Source organism: Lathyrus oleraceus, chromosome 1 (assembly GCF_024323335.1).
Source record: "Lathyrus oleraceus cultivar Zhongwan6 chromosome 1, CAAS_Psat_ZW6_1.0, whole genome shotgun sequence".
Classification (NCBI taxonomy): Eukaryota; Viridiplantae; Streptophyta; class Magnoliopsida; order Fabales; family Fabaceae; genus Lathyrus; species Lathyrus oleraceus.
The window spans coordinates 101,224,061-101,241,028 of record NC_066579.1 but is presented as its reverse complement, the minus strand read 5'-3'; the positions used below and the strand labels follow the sequence as shown (position 1 = coordinate 101,241,028).

The 16,968-nt window shown below is 36.8% G+C and overlaps 1 protein-coding gene across 1 annotated transcript; it reads left to right on the top strand.

Annotated features, from left to right (window-relative positions):
- The first annotated feature begins 14,916 nt into the window (after nt 1–14,916).
- On the top strand, nt 14,917–16,040 carry LOC127093876 (uncharacterized). The gene is made up of 2 exons (XM_051032774.1): nt 14,917–15,123; nt 15,291–16,040. Exons 1-2 carry the CDS (start codon nt 14,917–14,919, stop codon nt 16,038–16,040), a joined length of 957 nt encoding a protein of 318 aa, XP_050888731.1.
- The last annotated feature ends 928 nt before the right edge of the window (nt 16,041–16,968 follow it).

The window sequence follows — 16,968 nt, the reverse complement described above, 5'->3', positions numbered from 1 at the left end:
AGGAAGCTAAAGCGATAATAGTGAGGCTAACCTGTTTGCAAATCAAGTTGTAACCTTGAATTGGCGAGCCGGATTGAGTTGGACGGCGGTAGCTTCGGAGCGAGTAAGCGGCCTTCAGGGTTTCCGCCTTCTGAATTCTTTGGAACAGCAGGGTTTCTGTGTTTCTCCCTCTGGATGCGTGTTTCCGTCCGTCTTCGTCCGTCTCTGTGTGTTCTTTTTCGTGGCAGTGGAGCATGTATTTATAGTAGTGGTAATGGTGACCTAATGGGCTTAAAATGAGGTCCAAAATTTCAGATTTTCGCAAGCTTCGCTAGGCGAAGGAATTGCTCGCCTAGCGAGCAAACTAGGTCTGGGCTTTTTCCTGGATCCAATGCTTCGCTGGGCGAGTGTCATGACGAAGCATTCGCTAGGCGAAGGGATTGCTCGCCTAGCGAGCAAGCTATTTTGGGCCCCTTTTGGATTGGGCCTGTTGTGAGCTGGGCTTGATGTCGGTGCCTTGCAGAATAAGTCGGGGGGTCTTGGAAAATGCTTTGTAATACCAACGGGCAAATTTTGGGGTATGACACCTGCACAGAGACTAACTCAATAAAGCGAAATTGTTTTGTCTCATCCCATTTTTGGTTTCTCTTCTGAAATTGTTTTTTGTTTATTCTAATTAGTAATGGATAATACATGGATGTCTTCCAATCGATTATCGAGAGAGTACGAGAATGGGGTATCAGAATTCGTTAAGTTTGCCGTTGCGCACGCCGAAGACCCCAGTAGAATGATATGTCCTTGCTTGGGTTGTTGTTATGGGAAACAGGTTGACGCAGTTCAGTTGACATCGCATCTAATGAGGCATGGAATTGATCGAAGTTATACATGTTGGAATTTGCATGGTGAGAAAAGTAACGAGAATGTTGAACCGGGGGATAGTACGACCTATGCCTCAAACTATAGTGGCGCAGATACATACGATTGTGATCGAGTTGAAGAGATTGCAGAAGCACTTGAAGGAGATCTTAAGGATTGTCCCGAAATGTTTGAGAGGTTGGTAAGTGATGCAGAGAAACCTTTGTATGATGGTTGCACTAAATTCACAAGATTGTCCGCGGTATTAAAGTTGTACAACTTAAAGGCGGGCAATGGATGGTCGGATAAAAGTTTCACAGAGTTATTAGCCCTTTTGAAAGATATGCTTCCTGAGGATAATGTTCTTCCCAATCGAACATATGAGACCAAAAAGATGTTGTGCTCTATTGGCATGAGCTATGATAAGATACATGCATGTCCAAACGATTGCGTTTTGTTTCGAACAAAGTAATTGATGAAAACACTGGAGATCAAGGTGATATTGATGTTGAGATTGAATCGTTTACCAGAAATGATCAAGATGAGAATATTATATCAAATGATTCATATATTAGAAATGATCATAATGAGGGTATTTGGATCAATCCAACCGTCCGTGTTGTTATGAGACATGTAGAACATATTCCAACCAAGAAAAGAAAGAGAACTTAGTGAAAAAGGTACAGGTCAAATGATTTTAATTGTTTTCTTTATTACAAGTAAAATGGCTTTTATTACAGCAAATCGAGTCAGTTGCATAAAAAAAAAAGGTATAAACACAATTATATGATATTTATGCATAGAAAATGTTAATTCTTGATCTTATACTTCACCTAACTAATTTTATGATATTTTAGGTTCATGCTATTGATATTGAACAAAAAGAGGTTGTTGCTAAGAAGACTGCGGCTAGCAAAAAAAACATACATCTCAGAGATGCTTTTGCTACTTAGTTTTATTTCTTTTTAAGTTATGAATTGGTTGTATATTTAGAATCTTTAGAAGTTAAACGATTATATATCAGTGGATTGTTGTATATGTATGGATTGTTGTATATAAGGCTTGTTGAATGCAATGTGTGAAAAAGGGCTTCAAATTATACAGTTTTAGGTGTACTGCTTCAATATACAGGTTGTCTAAAATAAATAAAAAAATATAGCGCTTTTTAAAAAAAAAATTTAAATAACCACCCACTTTAGAGGGCACTTTCCAAAATAAGCGCCCTCTAAACCCTTTAAATTTCCACTTTAGAGGGCGCTTTCCAGTAAAAGCGCCCTCTAAACCCTTAAAAGTTTCCACTTTAGAGGGCGCTTTCCAGTAAAAGCTCCCTCTAAACCCTTAAAAGTTTCCACTTTAGAGGGCACTTTCTTTAAAAAGCGCCCTCTAAAGTGGCCCTTAAAGGGCTTAAAGAGCCACTTTAGAGAGCGCTTTCACCAGGAAAAAAAGCGCTGTCTTTACCTATGCCAGCGCCAGATTAGAGGGCGCTTTAAAGCGCTGTTATAGGCCAAAAAAAGCGCCCTCTTTTCCCTTATTTGGCGTAGTGGGGCATTATTAAGTTGGTACATGAAGTTAGAAAGGAATCGTGTTCAATCATGGTTGGACCTAGCTAACGACTTCTTGAAGCACTACAAATATAATTTGGACATAGCTCCTGATCGCGTGCAGCTGAGAGCCTTACCTAAAGAGAGCAATGAATCCTTCAGAGGGTATGCCCAAAGATGGAGAGAGTTAGCGGCTTGCGTTGAGCCACCACTCTTAGACAAAGAATTGATGGAATTATTCAGGGACACCCTACAAAGTCCATACTTCGAAAGGATGATTAGCAACGCAACATCAGACTTCGCTAACTTAGTGACAATTGGAGAACGCATCGAGAGTGCCCTAAAAAGTGGAAGAATCCAAGGCTCCTCGAGCAACCAAGCTAGCGAGACAGAATCCCTCAGCGATTCCCAAAAGGAAGAAGATGATGAAACAAATGCAGTCGTGGCAGACGTTGGGTATTCTCACGATGCACCAGCCATACCTTATGGTTCTTCACCTTCTCAGCAATCACCATTTCCAACACCATGTTATCCTTATAGGCAACCGGCAAGACCTAGAGCACCATTCAAGCAACCATGGATTGTTCCTCATACAAATCAAAGATCTCGTGGTCAAGGATATCGGAATCAACATCTGAACCAGCATAGGCCTCGAAACAATATGGAAAGAAGGAATGCTCCTCTCGATCCAATTCCTATGTCATACAGTCAACTTCTGCCATATCTGATTCAAAGCTCGCTGGTGGAGCCCAAGTCTCTCAGGCCATGGTCAGAACCATACCCACCTAGATATGATCCTGATGTGCAATGTGGATATCATGCCGGAACAATAGGGCATTCAACTGAAGACTGCAATGCTTTCAAGGCTAAAGTGCAACAATTGATCAATAAAAGGTACATATCCTTTTCAGAAGGAAGCCTGTTGGGGCACGTAAACCTCTCTTCAGAATGAGTTCAAAGATTTCATAGAGTATCTCCTAATGCCAGTAGTTCAGACAGGAAGACATCCTTAACACTGGAAATCATTGGACTGATTTGTTTCTATTTTTGCATTTGTAGTTTCTTTGTTGTTAAAAGCTACTTGTGTTTAAACATTGTTTATTTTTAATGGTAATATTGATGAAGTAATGATGCATGTTTTGAATTAATCATCTCGCATTCACTTATTTTTCTTCTCTTATATCAAAAACAAAAAATACATCAGTGTTTCTCCCATTCACTTTTCTTTATCATAACTTTTGTTTTAGAAAAGATTTGAGGGAGGATGACGAAAACAAAATACCCATAATTGCTTACTATATGCTTTTGGGTAAAATCATGCTGATGATGTACAGGCATTGTTTCAAATTCCCAAACATTGGAGAGATAAGGAGTTAATCCCTAGTCAACCACTTCGAGCCTAGAAGTAAGAGTTTTCTTTCGGATCTAAAAAAAACCTTACATTAAACCTGGGGCAGGGTAGTGTTCGGTTAATCTGACTACACAATCAAATTACAAGACGAAGCATCCCGTCTGTAGATCAACCACGTGATATTATTTGCACACATCCCGAAGCATAGAAGGAACCATGCAAAATCCAAAGGTTATGTTGGACTGTTCTTCAAATGACCAATGACTTGGTAGTCACAATTCTAAAAAATAAAATGAAAAAAAGCCCGCTAAGTCGAACACCCAAAGATACGACTTAGGCAAAAAATAGGGGCAATCCCGATGGACTAAAGCTTCAAAAAGCGGTCCATGCAAAAGTTAGGGATCAAGAAAAAAATCAAAGGAGGTCATGAAAAACCCTACCCAAAACAAAACGAGATTCAGTGACTACCATATCCAAATCAAAAGATCACCAACATCCATAAAAAGCAAAATAAGTGACTGTCATTTCAAAAAGATCTTACACTGCTGAGACCTCGTAAGAGTAAGTGTGTGTCGAATTAATTGAACGTAGGTTTGGAAGATCATCATGAAGAAGGGGTGGGTTAAAATAAACTTCGAGCCTTATATCCTTTTGTTTCAATAACCATGAACCAAGCCACGTTACAAACCTCAAAAGACCTAATTGAGGTAGGGTTATTTCCGAAAGCATATTACAGCAAAGTTGCGTAAACTGACTCCTAAAGATTTGCTAATATTCAACATCAATGTCATTATTCTCACTGTGTCTTTCACACTTTAAATTGCTAAATCAGCATTACATTTGGACTCATGGTCCACTCGTTACACACTATCACCTCATTCCAATAAATGATTCTTTTTCAAAACTTGCATGAATATCGCATTAAAATTACCATTTATAAGTGAACAATTTTAATTGCAATTCAGTACTCGACATCATTGAAATTTCAACAAAGAGCAACCAGAGAAGCTTGACCGTTTATCAGAATCAAGACTACCTCCGAACCTATGAATATGGGGCATGCCACTTAACATCAGTTGATCATAGGAAGATTATTCCAAGAATTGGCCAGTCTTAAGCAATCTCCAAACATCTGTTAATTAGGGGCAAGTCATTCCAAGAATCATTTGATCCAGAGTAAATCATCTCAAAATTCTATTAACTGGGGCAGATCACCTAGAGGTTCTGGTGGCCAGGGGCAGACCCCTTCAATATTCAGTTAGGGTGAGTTAAGTCGCTTCAACGCTCATACTGGGGCAAGATACCTCAAGAGAACAGAAAATTCAACCACTCCAAGAGTCGGTTAACCAAGGATAAATCCTTTCATGGATCAAAATTTTGGGAGCAAGCCATCTCCAAATTATGGTACAATTGCTTTCGAAATCCTTTCGAGGTAAACGTCCGCAAAGACCCAACAAACTGGGGCAAGATGAGCCACATAGGATCAAGCCCTCTCCATGTTTTCAAGCTGGTCAATCAAAAAGTTTGGTCGCACGTCAGCAACCATAGAGTTCGAGACAAGTGTCGGGGAATCATTATATCATCCCATAAAACAACCATCTGGCAGACAGAAGCCTTTCTGTAAAGAACCTTCGCTTCCAATACCCACGCAGGGGCATTTTGAAAACCTGTAAATCATTACATAAATCTTCATCATGCATTAGTCATGTCACTTTGCTCTAAGATAAAACCATGCATATCATAAAATTCATCGGGTCTAACCCCATAACATGAACCTGGCATAAAAAAGCCTTGAAACATAAAATCTGACACCAAAGTCCAGTTCCCGCCTGGCAAATTATTTCAAAGTCTAGTTCTCGTCTGGAAATTTATTTCAAAGTCCAGTTCCCGTCTAGCAACTTATTTCAAAAGCCCGGTTCTCGTCTGGCAACTTACTTTAAAAACCAGTTCTCGTTTGGAAAACCTTTCTCAAAAAACCAATTCCCGCCTGGCAATTTATTTCAAAGCCCAGTTCCCGTCTAGAAATTTATTTCAAAGTCCAGTTCTCGTCTGGCAATTTATTTCAAAGTCCAGTTCTCGTCTGGCAACTTATTCCAAAGTCCAGTTCCCGTCTGGCAAACTATATCAAAAATCAGTTCTTGTACGACAAATCATTTGCCAAATACCAGTTCTCGTCTGGTAAATTATCTCTTAATACCAATCCTCGTCTGGTAAATTATCTCTTAATACCAGTTCTCGTCTGGTAGGTCACCTATTTCGATACCAATTCTCGTCTGGTAGTCAATTATTTTCACCAGTTCTCGTCTGGTAGCCTACTTTAAAAATCAGTTCCTGTCTGACAAACAAAAACAAATTCAGTCCCGTCTGACATTTCAATTATTTTCACCAGTTCGCGTCTGGTAACATATCCTTCAAGTGCTGTCCTCATCTGACAGTTCAATCTCCTTCACCAGTTCTCATCTGGCAGTTCCCATTTAAAGTCCAACCTCATTGGCAATCAAGAATTAAACCCTACAAAAACATCCAATTACCCAGTTGCATTCCCACATGCATCACACGAATCATCCATACATGGTTTTCCTACCAAACAGAAAATTCAAAAAAAACACAGTCATATCAATCATCAGCATACTTATGCATAACCTTATATAAAATTAAAACCATTCGCATTCCTACATGCACAACCAAATATCCCCAGCAATTGCATACTTGCATGCATCTCATGCATCATCCCATGCATGGTATTCCCACCTAAAGTGGAACATCTTATAAAAATTAAATGCAAAATATCAGGATCCAAGGTCATTTATGTGTATCTTGGGCATTTCTCATTTCCGAATAAAGTTATTACCCTGCATGTGCTCGTGGAATCATTTTCCAGTAAGCCATTTTCTTTCAACTTTATGATTAATAATGATATTCCCAACATTTTCTTTGCTATCATTGCTCCCCAAGCAGAGGTTACCCTAAAAAGTCTCTTATGAGCTTTTTCCCCTGCATAGCATTTCCAGTATGTCTCCCTCAAAAGGAGTCTTTTCTTAAAATTCCCCCAACAGACAAATATTCGAGATACTGCTTCATTTATCTGAAGAATCTCATTTATCCGTTTGAGATACTGCTTCATTTATCTGAAAAATCTCATTTATCCGTTTGAGATACTGCTTCGTTTATCTGAAGAATCTCATTTATCTTTTAGAGATACTGCTCTAATATCCTCGGAGAGTCTTAGATTCGGTTAAGGTATTTTTCCCTTACTGGAATATCTTAATTCTATCATATAAGATGTTGCTTCGACTCGATACAGAGAATCTCATTTTTACTGTTTGAGATGCTGCTTCATCAATATGAAGAGTCTCATTTCAGATTCTTTTAGAGATACTGCTCTAATATCCTCAGAGAGTCTTAGATTCGGTTAAGGTATTTTTCCCTTACTGGAATATCTTAATTCTATCATATAAGATGCTGCTTCGACTCGATACAGAGAATCTCATTTTTACTATTTGAGATGCTGCTTCATCAATATGAAGAGTCTCATTTCAGATTCTTTTAGAGATACTGCTCTAGTATCCTCGGAGAGTCTTAGATTCAATTAAAGTATCTTTCCCTTGTTGGAATATCTTAATTCTATCATATAAGATGTTGCTTCGACTCGATACAGAGAATCTCATTTTTACTGTTTGAGATGCTGCTTCATCAATATGAAGAGTCTCATTTCAGATTCTTTTAGAGATACTGCTCTAATATCCTCGGAGAGTCTTATATTCGGTTAAGATATTTTTCCCTTGCTGGAATATCTTAATTCTATCGTATAAGATGTTGCTTCGACTCGATACAGAGAATCTCATTTTTACTGTTTGAGATACTGCTTCATTTATCCGAAGAATCTCATTTGTCTGTTTGAGATACTGCTTCATTCATTTGAAGAATCTCATTTTTGTTTTCAAGATACTGCTCTAATATCCTTGGAGAATCTTAGATACGATTGAGGTATCATTCATTTGTTGGAATATCTCGATTATATCATGTAAGAAATTGCTCCGTTGATCCTTAGAGAATATTGTGTTTCTGTTCAAAACAATGTTCTGCTAATTTTCAAAAAATGTCTTAAATACCATTGGAGTATCGTTCTTTTGTCGGAATATCTCGATCATGGCATCCAAGATGTTGCTCTGATAATTCCCAGGGAGTCTTGATTGTTTTATTTTACCTTCCGATAACCTTTTCTTACTATATTTCTCACTGCATTTTGTTTCCACATTTCTTCCTTACATTTCAAAGGACAAAATTCGGGTCTTTCAAGTATTTAATTATCTTCCACCACGAATGTACGAAGACTGCTATCATTCGTACTTTCTGGTTCAAGGTAATTAAATAGGGGCAGCTGTCATACCCCAATTTTGTCCCTACCCCGATACAATTTTCATCTGATCCATGACCCTACTGCAGATGCATACATTCATTATTTCAAAAAAAATAAAAATTGGGTAATCGATTACCCTAATCATGGTAACCGATTACTCAGACCAAAAATTGATTTTTTGGCCATTTTGGACTGGATAATCGATTACGCTAATCATGGTAATCAATTACACAGACCCAAAATTGATTTTTTTTGCCATTTTGGGCTGTGTAATCGATTACCCTAATCATGGTAACCGATTACACCTGCGCAGACAACAGTAATGGCTCTGTTTTTTACACAAAGGGCCTTTTGGTTCACCCACTTCAACCCCTTTGCTTCCGCTATAAATAGAGCACTATCCTCACTCATTTTTCAAGCTTAAAAGCCACAAAACCTCTGTCCAAATCACATTCAAGCTCCCTCTTTTCAACCTAAACCCTAACTCATCCAAACCCTCTTTTCTTCTTTGAACCACCCAACCACCATGTAAAAATCCACAATCTCCACACAACAAAAACAGTAGCAAACTTGTGACCTTCACTTCCATAATCATTCACCACCACCACATAAACATACAACTTGTTTCCCTTCCATTTTTCTACCACAACAACCATAGCCACCCTATTCCAAGCTAGTTGCTTCATTCTCAAACCTAAACACAACAACAACCTAGTTTTGACACCACAATCTTGGTAATATTTTGGACTCAAACTCCTTGATATTTTTGGTTTTGTTTTGTGTTTGAAAATGGCTTTTTACTCTTGGGTTGTGTTTTGAGAGAGATTTGAGTCAACTTTGAGACAAGTGGTTTTTGTTGGGTTTACACCCTTTCGGGTTTTTTTTTGCTCTTACTACTTTTTATCCACCATTTTCAATCAAACCTTGTTTCTTGTTATCATTTAATATTTTTTGTGTTGACTTGTCGTTCATATTTATTTGGTTGATGAGATCTATTAGATCATGGCTATGGTTGTTTAGAGTTGATAAAACCTTCAATGTTTCAAACCTATTAATGATTGATCAATAGATCCTTCATGATACTTTGAGGCATTGATAGGTTGCCTCTATTTCAACCATGTTTGGGTCATTTGATACATAGATGAAACCATTTTCTTTACATTAACTTGTTATTCTATTTGCTTATTGTTATTCTACTAACCACTAACTACTAACTACTAACTCCTAACATTTACATTATTGCACTTTACTTCCTCGCAATTTATTTTATTGTTCATTTACATTAACTAACCATTATTATTGTGATATTACCATTCTTTATCTTGTGACTTACTTTTATGTTATTACCTTGTAATTTACATTCAAGTACTCATTATCATCATCATTGTACAAACTCATCATGCATGTTTATTTACTTGTTATTTATTTTAATGTCATCATACATTAAAAATAACAAAAACATGATAAAATGATAAAGACCAAAAATATTCACTCCACGCTTAATCAACTTGGACTTAGAGGATTTCATCTTAGGACCTTTGCTTGGAGGCCTTCCTTTACTCTTTGTGATACTTTGTAAACACCCGAATTTTCATCCGTAACTTACATGCATGTTGTAAGAATGGCATCATGGCACCACCTTAGGGGGACATGTTTATAAGACCATTATCCTTTGTTTAGAGTAGGTCACTTTAGCACACAAAAGGCTTTCTCTTGGGCTACCTTACAATGAGACTCTTTATTTTCTTGTTGGTTATTTTGCATTCACGTTGCATAAGCTAAAATTCATAAGCAATCTCATTTTGAGACCATTTTCATAATTCAATTCATATGCACATGTAAATACAAACCTCGGTCAATATCGAGTGCGCCTTTTCCAAATCAATTCAAAACACCCTTGTAAGTCGATCGCTTTTAAAGCATCGCCATCAACCTCACATAGCTTACTCTTGGGCTTTCTTACAATGAGACCTATTCGATTTTTATCGAGTAGAAGAGCAATACACTAAATAAATTCACTTCATTCAAAACACAAATCTAAAACCTCGATCCAACATCGAGTATTTTCTCTCAAACTCAATTAAAATACCCCGATTAAGTCAAAATAAGCTAAATGAAAAGGGATTCGACTTTGAGTTTTCAACTTCACTCCTCAATTTGACGAATACGAGTTTTCTTACTCGGTCAGTCGAACAATTGTCATTTTCCGCCAAACATACAACTTAATCAAATCATTTCCTTAAAAAACTATATGAAAAAGGAGATGGTTTTGAGCTTTCAATTCCTCTTCTCAAATGCTTGGATATAAGTTGTCTTACTCAGTCATTCGAGTATTTGTCGTTCATGCTAAAATACGTCAATCTTATACAACCTTATTTTCATAAATACTCAGATGAAATAGAGAGCGGTTTAGAGTCTTCTATTCCCTTTCTCGGTTATTAGGATGCGAGTTGTCTTACTCGATTATCCGAGTAATCGTCATCCAACCAAAAACATCTCAACCAATCAAAACACCCAACACACTAATTCAACTTGTCACCTCCGTGTGGCCTAAACTCTTTTCAAAAAGAACGCTGTTAATCTTTTCTAATGCGCATAACAAACTAGTGCTTTAGCTTCCGCCTAGAGTAGACAAGCCAACGTTTAGCCTTTAGGATGCGATCTAAAACAGCTGTTCACTAAAAGGCACCAACCAACCGTAGTTCCCCGAACTACGAATGCTTTGATTTCCTTATTATACCATAAGGATACGTAGGCAGGAGATTGATGTATCTTCGCGAGCACACTAATAAAAAACCTCCCCTTTCCCTTTCTGAGGTTCCCATCCATCTCTTTTCAATACTCTAATTACTCGAAGATAAAAAACAAACGTAAATTAACACTCGAAACACAAATTAGAACTAAAAGGTTCCCGTTGAGTACAACAGACGCAGGGGGTGCTAATACCTTCCTCTTGCGTAATCCACTCCCGAACCTGAATATGATTGTGATGACCATTATTCTATTTCCTAAAGGTTTTATCGACATTTTCCTATTCTTTCATTGGGATAAATAAAGTTCGATGGCGACCCTGTTCGAACGTAATTTTTTCCGCGACCATCGCGAGGAATCATATTTTTCGAGATGCGACACACATCATATTGGTTAAATGTGTAAATATTACTTTATAAATGTTTTCTTTTTAATTTTTGTTGGAGTTCAACAATGTACAAGAATAAATAAGATGAAGATGAAGATGAAGAATGCAGAGAGCAAAAATTTGTAACTAACTTTCTCAAACTTCTAATTCACAAATTTATTACAATCTCCAACTAACTTTGGATTTTATAATAATCTATACTCAAATGCACATTCAATGCAATCTCAAATGCAAATGCAAATGAAATTATAAACTAAACTAATCTTGAATATTGAATTATATTCAACACCATCCCTTAAGTCACATTCAAGTTAAAAATCAACAACACTAATTTCATTCCTCAAATTGATAAAATGTTCAGTTTTGAGTAATTTGGTCAGTAGATGTACATCTGCAAGTTGCTTCTGAGTGCTAACGTGAATAACCTCAAGTATTCCATTTTGAACTTGATTGCGCATAAAATGGTACTTATTATAATGTGCTTTCTTCTTCCATGCATCACTGGATTCTTAGCAAGACTTATGGCATATTTGTTGTCAATCATCATTTTTTCTGGTTTACTCACCTTGAATTGCAGTTCTTGCAATAAATCCATCAGTCAATCAGGCTGACAAGATGACAAAACAGTAGTTATGTATCCAGCTTCACAGGTTGACAATGCAACCAATGGTTGCTTCGTGGAGCACCATGAAATAAGATCTCCAAGATACATAAACATGTATTTTATAGTGCTTCTTCTGTCTACTATGTCTCCACGCCAATCAAAGTCTGAGTAGCATATTAGCTCAACATCATCTGACACTCCAGATGTAAACAAAATTTTATGTTTCAGAGTTTATTTTACATACCTCAGAATCATAACTGTAACTTGGTAATGTGACCACTTTGGCTTACTTATAAACCATCTCATCATTCCAACTGCATAACTGTTGAATTCCAATCTTGACTAAGTACTCACATTAAAGCGGAGCATTTTTTGAACTATTTTGCATTTTAGATTGTTGAATTCCTTAAGTTTGTGTAAAATGTCATAATATTTGCATGTGGATTTGGTATTCTTTATGTGTTTGCTAGTATGAAGGAAAATTGTCAAGAAACCAAAGAAAAAGGGCACAAAACCAAGAAAGTGGAGCAAAACCAAAGATGTGGAAAATCAGCATGTTCACTCGGCGAGAGGTGGCGAGAAAGAAGCGAGTTCGCCCTACAAGAGATGGCGAGCTCGGGCCGAGTAGAATTAATCATATTCCAGTAGAAAAAACCGTGTCATGGTCTCCCGACGAAGGTTTGAGAATTTTAGTACGCTGACTGAAACCTTGTTTGTCGGGCGAGACAAGATATTTTTTGTCAAGGATGGTTTGATGATCAGAAGGCAGTTGGAAGTGCCAAAAAGTGAGATTCATCGGGCGAATCCTATCTCGTCGGGCGAGACAAGACATATTGAAAAATATATTTATAGGATCCTATGTTATTTTTGGTACAGACTCTCACAATCTCACATTTTCTTCAACAAAAAAACTCAATTTTGGAGCAAAAGAAGTGACAATCATTTGATCGGAGTTGGATTCACATCCTTTGTCGATTATTCAACTTGGATGCTCATTCATCTCCCTTTATTTCTTGTAAAGAAAACTACCATGGTTATGGGTATCTAAACACTTTATATCAAGATTAGAGGTAATTAACCTAACTAGTATGTATTTATTTTGATCTTTTGTATGTGAATAACTTTATGATCAATTTAGATGATAACCTTGTTTCTATTTTATATTTGTGATTTGAATCATTATTGAGAAACATCTTTTGAGTCTTGACCTAAGTTTATCATCTATCAAAGACCAAGTCTAGACATGAAAGTGGAATTTCACTTTGTATCAGATCATTAATGTTATTTGTATTATTTAGTAGGTTGAGACATCGCCGATTAAACAATACGGTAAAAATCGCAATATCGTCTTAGACATGAGCGATATAGATGAGTGATACGTGGTTATGTTGATTACAAATGAAGTTCACATGCTTGATTAATCGAATACATACAAAATAGGTTGATGAAATCTAGTCTTGATATGTCTTTTAAAACGTTAATCTTTCTAAAATTTTATCATTGCTACAAACTCTTATGAATGTTACTTTCACCAAACCAAAACCAATCAAAACCATCACTTGAGACATTGTAAATTGTAGAACAGCGGTAATATCACATCAATCCCTATGGAGACGATAAAATAAATACTCCCCGAAAAAACTTTCAACAAAATGGCATCACTGACGGGGATTGTTGTTATGATATTGCAAGCAAATCAATAGTTTATCATGTTTTAAGTTTTTTTAATTATTATCTCTTATCTTGGTTCTTATCCCTTGTGTTTTTTAATTTTCTTGGTTAGCTTTTCAGAAATCTGTTTATGCGAGGAAGTGTACCCGCATATCAACTTCTTTTTTATCTTGATATTGAAATAACTGCTCGTAGACTTAATAGCAAAACAAGAAAAAGAAGACAACTAACTAAGGAAATAAGAGAACGTGAAGTAAATTCAGTTGGTACTTCATCAACAACTCCTATTTTTACACCGGTCATGGCAGATCCACCTCCTTTAGAACCTCCTAGAGGTCCTTGTACAAATAGTCAGAGGAGAAATGCTCAGTTTGCTAGATTTTCAAACAATGGAAGACACTCAGAGATGAAGATCAGGATACTTCAACTTTTGTATGTGAATCCCTTCACAGGGATTTATCATGAAGATACTTACACTTGCCTTACCAAATTCTATGAGATTACAGACATAATCAGAGCTCCAGAAGCGGAACAAGAGCAAGTGTTCAAGAGACTATTCCCACATTCTTTGATTGGAAAAGTAAAAGAATGGTATCTTGATCAACCTACTCAAACAATGACCGATTAGAATGTGTTAGAGGAAGAATTTCTTGAGATATTATTTCCACACAATAGTTTCATGGAAGCAAAGACTTCAATTATGGTTTTCTTTCAAGGTGCAAGTAAATCCCTTAAAGAAGCTTGGGAGCGGTTCAAGTCAATGTTAAGGAAATATCAAAGTCATGGTTTTGATGAACTTACTTAAATCCATATCTTTCGCCATGGCCTCCAACCACAACCTAAAACTCTATTGGATGCTACCACGGGCGGTTCTTTGATGTCAAAGAGTACGAAAGGAGCAATAGCCATTATTGATAGAATGACACTCAACGATCATCAAGGCCAACACAACTGAGGTACGATACAAAGGAAACCAAGAATCATTGGATTGGGCACAAATGGTGCAATTCTAGCCCAAAACAAATTGTTATCTCAACGGGTGGAGTTATTCACACAACAAAGCTTCCACAACAAATCAAAGAGATGCAAGAGATTCCTAACAAGCATCAACAAGTTACTACTTGTGAATTATGTAAAGAAGATCATCATACCGATTATTATCCTCTGTTTGGAGAGGAAGTGGATTATATGGGAAATCCAAATCAAAATTAAGGTTACCAACCAAGGTAAGCACCTTATCAAAACAACCAAGGTTACCAACAAAGAGGAAGTAACCAAGGTTATCAACAAGGTTGGAAACAATAAGCCAGACCTTCAAACCGTCAAAATCCTTATCAAAACTACAATCAACCTCCACAACCTCAATGCGGAAATTCAAAGATAGAAGGTACTCTCACCCAATTCATGCAAATGTTAATGGCTAACCAAAAGAGTACTGATGCGGCCATCAAAAATATTGAGATGCAAGTTGGTCAATTATCTAAGCAATTAGCCGATCAACACAAAGGAAATTTTTTCGCAAACACTCAAGATAACCCGAAGGAGCATTGTAAGTGTATTCTAACTCGTAGTGGTAGAAAAATTGACATGGGCATTGGTGATGAAGTGGAGGAAGAGGAAATTGTAGTAGAAAAAAAATGTTGAAGGAGAATTAGTGAAAAAAAGAAAAGTGAGAAAGAATAAGTAGAAAATAAAAATAGATAGGAAAGTGTGAAAAAGAATCAAAGAGGAAGGAGAAATTAAATAATATTCCAATTCAAAAATTTCCATATCCTCATGCTCCTTCCTAGAAGGACAATTCTAGGCACTATGCTCGGTTCTTGGATATATTTAGTCAGTTACAAATCAATATTCCATATTACGAGGCCCTTGAGCAAATGCCTACATATGAAAAGTTTATGAAGGGCATCCTTACAAATAAGAGAAGATATATAGATCAAGAAACAATCACTCTTGATGCTAGTTGTAGCATAATCATTCAAAGGACTCTACCGCAGAAAGAAAGTGATCCGGGAAAGGTTACATTACCAGTCATAAAAGGAAATATTTACATTGGAAAAGGTTTGATTGATTTGGGCTCTATCATTAACTTGATTCCGTTATCCATTGTGAAAAGGTTAGGAAGCATTGAGTTGAAAACAACAAGGATGACAATGCAATTGGCCAACAAGTCTATTACCCATCCTCATGGAGTAGCAGAAGATGTGCTAGTAAAAATGGATAAATTCTTATTCCCGGTTGACTTTGTTGTCATTGAGATGGAGGAAGAAGATGATGCACCATTGATTCTTGGTCGAACTTTTATGAATACCGCTAGAATGATGATTGACATCGATGATGGTGTAATAAAGGTAAGAGTTCAAGATGAAGAGGCATGCTTTAATATATTTGAAGCCATGAAGCATTCAAAGGATAAAAACGATTGCTTCCAAATTGATACAACCGATAAGGATATAATGGAAGTAAAAAGGAAAGTTCATGTGTCCACTCCCCTTGAAAAAGCTCTTACCAATGTGATCAAAGTTCTCAAAGAGGACTAAGAAAAAGAAATTGAAAATGTATAAGAGAGCTTGAAGCATTGGAAGAAATTCCTCCATTGGAAGTAAAATTTAAAAATTTGAAAGAAGAACCAAAGATAGAAGAGTCTAAACTTGAATTGAAGATTTTACCTTCACACTTGAAATATGCATTTCTTGAAGAAGATGTGCACAAACCGGTGATAATAAGAAATGATCTATCCAAGAATGAAGAAGAAAAAATTATTGATGTCTTGAAGAAAAATCAAAGTAGAATAGGTTGGACTCTTTCCGATTTAAAAGGAATAAGTCCATCTTATTGTATGCACAAGATATTGATGGAGGATAATTTCAAACCGGTAGCCCAACCTCAATGTCGCTTGAAGCCTACCATGAAAGAGGCGGTGAAGAAGGAAATGGTGAAGATGTTGGAAGTCAGAATGATTTATACAATTTCGGATAATGTGTGGGTTAGTCATGTTCAAGTGGTACCTAAAAAGGGTGGAATAATGGTGATTCGAAATGAAAAGAATGAGTTGATTCCTACTAGAACTGTGACGGGTTGGAGAATGTGTATTGATTACCGTAGGCTTAATGAAGCTACGAGGAAAGATAATTTTCCTTTACCTTTCATGGATCAAATGCTCGAAATTTTGTCCGGTCAGGAATTTTATTTCTTTTTGGATGTATATTCGGGTTACAATCAAATCATAGTCAATCCGGAAGACCACGATAAAACTACTTTTACATGCCCCTTTGGTATCTTTGCTTATCAAGGAATGCCTTTTGGGATGTATAATGCACCAACAACCTTTCAACGGTGTATGCAAGCTATTTTTCTGACTTGATCGAGAAATGCATCGAAGTGTTTATGGATGATTTCTCCGTATTTAGTCTGTCATTTGATCTATGTTTGAAGAATTTGGATATCGTGTTAAGAAGATGCGTGGAA

Excerpts from the sequence above, each read along its gene's own strand:
- LOC127093876 (XM_051032774.1), top strand. The coding sequence starts at position 14,917 with ATGGCTAACCAAAAGAGTACTGATGCGGCCATCAAAAATATTGAGATG. Across the intron at positions 15,124-15,290 it reads AAGTGGAGGAAGAGGAAATT|AAGGACAATTCTAGGCACTA; the intron begins GTAGTAGAAAAA and ends GCTCCTTCCTAG.